We start from the raw sequence: 8,570 nt of genomic DNA on the forward strand, positions 1-8,570 counted from the left end.
GTGAGCGCCACTCAGATGATAATAATTAAACCGGGAAATGGCAGAATCTTTGCAGGCCAATGATTTGTTTTTGCACGCATTAGTACTAATATGAAAAATTAAAGCTGAAGTCGCATCACGCATTATTGCAAAATAACAAATCCCTGCCAAGTGCCAACGGTCACAAAAGGCAGGGCCTACGAAACATCAACACATGCAAAGGCAAAGGGATAACATGCTTCGTGCAGAAGAATTTATTATAAATATAGTAATAGTGCACCGCAGCTACTGTGAAGATAAACAATAATTATATGCACCCGGAATCCAGACAAAGCGAGTCCTCCAGAGATGCCTGGCTTATATAGGCAGGCAACTGCGGGGGAGGCAACACAAAGCAAAGCAAAGCAAAGCAGTCCAGTGAAGAAAAGCCATAGAATTTCAGAGGCCAAGCAGAGATCAGCCAACAATGCTGACACTTCTAGAATTGGGGATCTGGATCCTCCCGGTGACGCGCATCTTCACGCCATGCAGGCGCCTAGTTCTCCTACTTGACAACCTCCAGCAGCTGAAGGCGAGCATCATGCGCACAAGGTCATCGTCTCCAGCCCTTTGGAGTCGTCTGGCGAGGCTGCAGACGATAACCGTCACATTGTGAAGGAAACCTGGGACTTGATCCTCGGCTGGAGATGTTCGAAACACCAATTTCATCAGGTGGGCGGCCCTTGCTAGCAGTCCCTTGCCCCTGGAGTGGGGTGAACAACTCCCCTTGTCCATAGATACTCTGTTTTTTAGCCTTCTCTGGAAACCAAATGTACTGTCCCTCTCTGCATGTAAGATGGAGATAAATAAAGAAGCAAGTGACACTACTCTCTTGTGCATTTACACTCTTTGTCCAAGTTCCCCAAGCAAATAGCTTATCTGGAGGTCAAATTTACAACGCAAAATGATCGATATCCATCGGTGGAAATCCAGACTGTGCTCGTTTTAACCCTTGTAACATACTTTTTGCAGTCTCTTTTTCCTGCAAATATTAAACACGATACAATTGTACCAAATCAGAATCAATAGGAAAACACAGCAAGCATATATTGGTGATATATGATGATATTCTATTTTTCACTAGCAAACGATGCACTCAAGTGCGATCTGAGCAAATATGCACTATGTTAATAAAACAAACTAAAGCGGGTGCAGCCTAATTAGGTTGAAGTTGGTTTCAATTGCATATTTGCACACTAACATGATCCTTCGTTAACTCATTTGCTAATGCCGATCTCAAGATTTCACCATTTTGTTTCCTTTTATCTGTTTTTCTTTTCAATTAGGCTGAAGCAAAGTGTACAAATGACTTACTGGGCCAGTGTAATCCAAGAGTCTTGTGCAATAGTGTTCTGCTTCCTCAAACCTGCCCATGCTCTTGCAATGCTTCGCAAGAAAAAGCAAGGCTTCAACAAAATTCTGGCCCTGCCTTTCCTCAACTTCCATTCTATCTAAATCCTTCTTGTAGTAAAATGCAGCCTCCTCAGCTTGCCCAAGCATACTGTGCAACTTTGCCAATTGGTGAAGTGCTATTCCTTCAGTGTCATTAGTATTTGCAGCCCTCTCATAGCACTTGATAGCTTCTTCAATCATTTGAAGCGGATCACTCTCATAGCACTGAGCCATAGCAATCCAAAGGCGTGCATCGTTAGGTTGCAGGTGGGATGATTTTCGGAAATAGTATAGTGCATAAAATGGCATTCCCATCATCTCATAGATCTGACCAAGACCATACCAAGCACGGTAATCTCTAGGATTTATATCAACAGCTCTTCTGTAGGCATCAATTGCAGCAGGCGTATTTTTTAGCTCAACAAACTCATGTCCCATGAGAGTCCAAGCTGAGAGGTACTTGCGGTTAAGCTTCAGCGCCCTTTGGAAATACAAAACTGACTTCTCATGCTGCCCCTTCAAACTGTAGTAATTTGCAATTATGCAGCAAGATTCAGGGCGATATTTATCTGTCAGAAACACCCTGTGAGCAAGGAAGCTCAAAGCAGTCAAGCTTTCTTTTGCATACAATAAATTTGAGTAAATATCCATAGAATCCACACGAAAAGGATCAGTTCTGAGGAGTTCTTCAAAAATCATGTCAGCTTCATCCAGGTCCCTCATACTATACTGAACGGTTGCTATTTGAGCCTGAATGTAGTCGCTGCAACGGAAGACCCCCATCAAGCGCTCATATCTTTTCAAAGCTTCTTCATGCATCTTTAATTCCAGATGTGCACTAGCGATGAAAAAATCTTTCATCCAGTGATTCTTCAGATTTAAGTTGTTCAGAATGTCACTGCTAGTGCACAAAGACTGTATCTCTAACCAAGCACACCAGTTCCAAGGGTAGCTATTGACAGATTCTACCAGAACTGTTCTAGCCAGACCTTCACAGCCTTTATCGCGTAGAACAATGCCATACAAGTACAGACCAAAGGAATCAATAGCACCAGTTCTGCGATGTGTTGAGAGCTCTCTCTCCAATGCAACAAGTTCCTGATTAACAACGTTGCTCTTCCCCAAAGATCCTTCAAGCTCTATTGTCTCTTCCTCTTTTCGCTTCTCTCCAGCCTAAATTGCAGAGCAAATAAAAATGTTCATCAGGCATATCAAATAATAAAATGCTGATTAAACTATATGGAGAAAACAGACAGTTTCTGCAAGGGAAAGTAGGCTACAAGAAAAGAGGGGAGAAAACTCAGCCTTAAATGGACATGGCCAGCGGCCCATCGTTCCATAGGCCAAAAGTATAAAAAAGTCAGTGTGTCGCAGGCAATCTTACTAAAACACTGACACATAGTATGATGCTGGAGCACATTTCTCATTACAATTTGAAATCCCATGTGTATTTGGCAAACGAAAGCCAAATAATATGTTACATAAGCAATTTCTGAGCTTCCTTATGGAAGAACCGTTGTATTATCACAAAAAAGTCGCGCATGTAAATATACAGTATCTATCATCACAACGAGTACTTAACATACAAAGAGCTAGCCAATCATCTTCCAAACACCTAGAGAAAAAACCACTTGATAGACAAAAGAACAAAGTAATAGATACGAACAAGAAATGAGTAGATATTTTTGGGATGTCTGGTCATGCAATCTGAACTTTCATCAACGAGGCAAAAATAAGAAACCAGAGGCTCCACAGAATTTATTCCAGCTTCATTACACCATGACAAAACAACTGAAGCACCTACTAGTCTACTGCTAGCATCTCTTCTTCAACGAAGTGTTCCATTGCCCAACAATATTAATGATCAGACTATGCACAAAGGACCACAGAGCACCAAAAAATTCACCATCAATAACAGCAAATATTGAGGATTCCAGTTATTGACTTATTGTCTTCACCAAAATCCAGGTAAATCTTCTATTACTCCAATTGCACAAGAAGGAGCCCTAACGAGCACCCACAAAACTTCCTACAAAATACCATTTCCTCAATTGGAAACTCAGAATAATAACCAAGCCTGACCTTTAATGTACCAGGTCCAGTGAAGCATTTCATCAAACAGCACACGCCCTACCCCAAATCTGCACACTGGCACGAGTCCGCTCGAAAGAATAAACAGGACGTATCATGTCTTACCATGTAGAGCGCGTAGCAGCGCAGGAACACGGCCTTGCGCCCGACCTGGGAGCGCAGCACGTGAGCGGCGCGCCGGTACTCCCGGCAGTCGAAGTAGGTCTTCGCGAGCAGGTACTTGTCGGCCCCTGCGTCGAACGCGTCGTCGTCCGGGATGGGCGTGCTCACGTACGAGACGCCGCCGAGCGGCGTCCCAGCCTCGGAGGCGGCGCCGCCGCCCGATCGCATGCGGCGCCGGAAACTGGACCCGCCGCTGCGGTGCAGATGCAGCAGCCGCCCGCCGGGGGCGGCGCCCGAGGAGGACGGGGTGTCCATTGCCGCCGACTGGGACGGCGTCGCGTCCGGCTCGATGCCGACGAGCAGCTCGGCGGCCCTGCAGATGGGAGAAGGCTGTTAGGGTTAGGGTTTTGACTTTCGGGAGTCCTACGGGATTTTCGGGCGGCGTACCATTTCGCGGCGGAGTAGAGGCAACGGTCGCCGAGCTGGCGAGCGGCGGCTCGGAGCTCGACGCGGTAGTTCTCCTTGGCGGCGGCCATACGCCGGTGTGGGGAGGCGGGGTGGCTAATTTGGAGCGGATCGGCGCAGTGAGAGCGCAAACTTTTTGAAACTGCGACGAGAGAGGGGAGAATTTGCGATGCGGCGGGTCTGAAGTTTTGGCATTTGAGGGAGATCTTTGGTTGGGCTGGGCTAGGTGGCTAGTTGGGCCTGAGTGGATGAAACAACGGCATGTCAGATCATCTTTAGCCATTTCCCCTAAAAAAGTTTCCCCTTAAAAGTTTTTTTTTACAAAAGGTGGATTTTATTGGCTAAAAATGAAGTATAGAATGGATACAAACAAAGTGAGTGCACACCCGGCCTCTACATAAATAGGATAGCCAACACCGACATGAAAAAAACACGCCGACAAATAGTAAAGTCATATAAAACCAAATTATGCCTAAGCGAGGGGGAAAGAATAAAAAAAAACTAAAGCAATCAAATATGTGATTGACAAACTACAACCATGGCCGCACCATTCATCTCATGACACCATAAGGATAACAAGATTCTTCAAGAACAAAGCCTTCATGAATGGAGTGATGCTCAATCACCGTCACCGGACCCAACCGCCAAAGGTAACATTATAGATTTTCACCCTGAAGAATCGGTTCAAGCATATACCTTTTTTCAAAGAACATCAGCTTTATTAATCACAAAACAACATTGAATGATGCCTCCCATAAATGAATAACAAAACTAAATGTGTAAGGTTTGACTTTTTTACAGCTTTTTGAATTTTTTACCATTGAGACCATTGATACCTTTGCAGTTTACATTTTTCTTAATCATGGCACGCTTCAAATTGTAACTATAGTATACATAGGATCTGCACCTCCCGTGATATTGTGTTGCATTTGGAGTATTCCCTTTTTTCCTACAAATATGTCATATGCATTGTAGCATGCCCCCATTATCAAATTGTATCTTCCAAAGATAAACTGCGTACTTGGCCTCTCACACTGACCTTACTATAGTATGTGGTTCTCATTTTGGTTTTTCTTTGTTGTGACATTCCTTCACATGTTGTGAGTGCAAGTGAAGTTAATTAAGGGCCTCCTATAAGTTCAGAATGTTCATAACAGAGAAGATGATGCTAATTTGGAACATCGTGATACATTGGTATTTATGAAATATTCATGCTGATATATTATTATTCTTGGATGTTTTACAATCATTTTATAGCAATTTGATATTATTTTTTGGGACTAACCTATTGACCCAGTGCCCAGTGCTAGTTGTTGTTTTTTGCTTGTTTTTTACATTGCAAGAAATCAATCAAACGGAGTCCAAACATCGCGAAACTTTTTGGAGATTTTTTATGGACCGAAACACCCAGGATGACCAAAGCTGCACCTGGGGGTGCCCCGGGGGAGGTGATATGTCTCCAACGTATCTACTTTTTCAAACACTTTTGACCTTGTTTTGGACTCTAACTTGCATGATTTGAATGGAACTAACCCGTACTGACGCTGTTTTCAGCAGAATTGCCATGGTGTTATTTTTGTGCAGAAATAAAAGTTCTTGGAATGACTTGAAACTTCACGGAGAATATGTTTGGAATTTATAAAAAATACTGGCGAAAGAATCAACACCAGGGGGCCCACACCCTGTCCACGAGGGTGGGGGTGCGCCCACCCCCCTTGGACGCGCCCCCTGTCTCATGGGCCCCCTGAGGCTCCACCGACCTCAACTCCAACTCTATATATTCACGTTCGGGGAGAAAAAAATCAAGGAGAAGGATTCATCGCGTTTTACGATACGAAGCCACCGCCAAACCCTAATCTCTCTCGGGAGGGCTGATATGGAGTCCGTTCGGGGCTCCGAAGAGGGGAATCCGTCACCATCGTCATCATCAACCTTCCTCCATCGCCAATTTCATGATGCTCGCCACCGTACGTGAGTAATTCCATCGTAGGCTTGCTGGACAGTGATGGGTTGGATGAGATTTATCATGTAATCGAGTTAGTTTTGTTAGGGTCCGATCCCTAGTATCCATTATGTTCTGAGATTGATGTTGCTATGACTTCGCTATGCTTAATGCTTGTCACTAGGGCCCGAGTGCCATGATTTCAGATCTGAACCTATTATGTTTTCATGAATATATGTGAGTTCTTGATCCTATTTTGCAAGTCAATAGTCACATACCATGTGTTATGATCCGGTAACCCCGAAGTGACAATAATCAGGACCACTCCCGGAGATGACCGTAGTTTGAGGAGTTCACGTATTCACTAAGTTTTAATGCTTTGGTCCGGTACTCTATTAAAAGGAGGCCTTAATATCCCTTAGTTTCCAATAGGACCCCGCTGCCACAGAAGGGTAGGACAAAAGATGTCATGCAAATTCTTTTCCATAAGCACGTATAACTATATTCAGAATACATGACTACATTATGATGAACTAGAGCTAGTTCTGTGTCACCCTATGTTATAACTATTGCATGAGGAATCACATCCGACATAATTATCCATCACTGATCCATTGCCTACAAGCTTTTCACATATTGATCTTTGCTTAGTTACTTTTTCGTTGCCACTGTTACAATCACTACAAAAATTGCTACTGTTACTTTTGCCACCGTTACCGCTACTTCCATATTACTTTGCTACTAAATACTTTGCTGCAGATATTAAGTCTTTCAGGTGCGGTTGAATTGACAACTCAACTGTTAATACTTGAGAATATTCTTTGGCTCCCCTTGTGTCGAATCAAAAAAATTGGGTTGAATACTCTACCCTCAAAAACTGTTGCGATCCTTGTACTTGTGATGATGATGAAGATTCTCCCCCTAGATATGAATTGTCTGTTGTGCCTGAGGGTTATGTTATGGATGAAGAAACCGCTAGAGACTTTTTAGCTTGCAATGACAGATATGATCTTAAGAAACTGTTAGCTAAGCTGAAAGAAAAATGTTTGAATGCTAGAATGAAATATGACCCTACTTTTGCTACTTCACCTATCTGCATTTCCGATAAGGATTATGATTTCTCTGTCGACCCTGAGTTAATTAATTTGGTCGAATCTGATCCTTTTCATGGCTATGAATCTGAAACTGTTGTGGCACATCTTACTAAATTGAATGATATATCCACCCTGTTAACTAATGAGGAGAAAATTCATTACTACTATATCCTTAAGTTATTTCCGTTCTCATTAAAGGGTGATGCAAAACATGGTTTAATTCTCTTGATCCTGGTTGTGTGCGTAGTCCCCAGGATATGATTTATTACTTCTCTGCTAAATATTTCCCCGCTCATAAGAAACAAGTTGCCTCAAGGGAAATATTTAATTTTGTGCAAATTGAATAAGAGAGTCTCCCACAAGCTTGGGGGGGGGGCTTCTCCGATTAATTAATGCTTTGACTGATCATCCTCTCAAGAAAAATGAAATACTTGATATCTTTTATAATGGACTAACCGATGCTTCCAAAGACCACATGGATAGTTGTGTTGGTTGTGTTTTCAGGGAAAGAATTGTTGATCAAGCTGAATTGCTATTGAATAATATGTCGAGTAATGAAAAATGATTGGACACTTCCTGAACCAACTCCTAAGCCAACTCTGAAGAAAAGGGGTATTCTATTTCTCAGTCCTGAAGATATGCAAGAGGCAAAGAAATCTATGAAAGAAAAAGGTATTAAAGCCGAAGATGTTAAGAATTTACCACCTATTGAAGAAATACATGGTCTTGATAACCCGAAACAGGTAGTAAAGGTAAATTCTCTCTATAGATTTGATAAGGGTGAAATCTCATCTACTAAGTCTGCTAGCCAATGCTTGGATGAGTTTGATAATTTTATTGTTAAACAAGAAAACTTCAATGCTTATGTTGGTAGACAATTGAAACGTAATGCTTATATGATTGAACACTTGAGAGATTACATGTCTAGAGTTAAAGGTGAACTTAAACTTATTAGTAAACATGCTTCTATGGTTACCACTCAAGTAGAACAAGTACTTAAAGCTCGGAATGATTTGCTCAATGAATTAGATAATAAGAAAAATGAAAACGTTGTTAGAGTTGTGACTAGAGGGGGTAAATGACTCGGGAACCTTTGTGTCCTGAGGGCCACCCTAAGAGAATTGAGCAAGATTCTCATAGAACTAATGCTGATGTACCTAGTTCTTCCAAGAAGAACAAAAAGGAAAATGATAGGACTTTGCATGCTTCTAGTGAACCTGTTGTTGACACACCTGAGAATCCCAATGATATTTCTATTTCTGATGCTGAAACACAATCTGGTAATGAACATGAACCTAGTGATAATATTACTGATGATGTTCATGTTGATGCTCAACCTAGCAATAACAATGATGTAGAAATTGAACCTGCTGTTGATCTTGATAACCCACAATCAAAGAATCAACGTTATGATAAGAGAGACTTTGTTGCTAGGAAGCACGGTAAAGAAAGAGAACCATGGGTTC

The 8,570-nt window shown here is 42.3% G+C and overlaps 1 protein-coding gene across 1 annotated transcript; it reads right to left on the bottom strand.

The window, feature by feature from the left end:
* Positions 1-206: 206 nt before the first annotated feature.
* Positions 207-4,218, bottom strand: LOC119317375 (anaphase-promoting complex subunit 8-like). The gene is made up of 4 exons (XM_037591822.1): positions 4,051-4,218; positions 3,607-3,976; positions 1,333-2,583; positions 207-1,000 (listed from the first exon to the last, which is right to left on the bottom strand). Exons 1-4 carry the CDS (start codon positions 4,137-4,139, stop codon positions 911-913), a joined length of 1,800 nt encoding a protein of 599 aa, XP_037447719.1. The 5' UTR covers positions 4,140-4,218; the 3' UTR covers positions 207-910.
* Positions 4,219-8,570: the final 4,352 nt, after the last annotated feature.

Source organism: Triticum dicoccoides, chromosome 6A (assembly GCF_002162155.2).
Source record: "Triticum dicoccoides isolate Atlit2015 ecotype Zavitan chromosome 6A, WEW_v2.0, whole genome shotgun sequence".
NCBI lineage: Eukaryota > Viridiplantae > Streptophyta > Magnoliopsida > Poales > Poaceae > Triticum > Triticum dicoccoides.

What these genes read in the sequence shown, in the direction of transcription:
- LOC119317375 (XM_037591822.1), bottom strand. Translation starts at nt 4,139, where the DNA reads ATGGCCGCCGCCAAGGAGAACTACCGCGTCGAGCTCCGAGCCGCCGCT. An exon ending in CTCTACTCCGCCGCGAAATG is followed by an intron (nt 3,977 to 4,050) that starts GTACGCCGCCCG and finishes TCCCATCTGCAG; the next exon opens with GGCCGCCGAGCTGCTCGTCG. An exon ending in GCTGCTACGCGCTCTACATG is followed by an intron (nt 2,584 to 3,606) that starts GTAAGACATGAT and finishes TCTGCAATTTAG; the next exon opens with GCTGGAGAGAAGCGAAAAGA.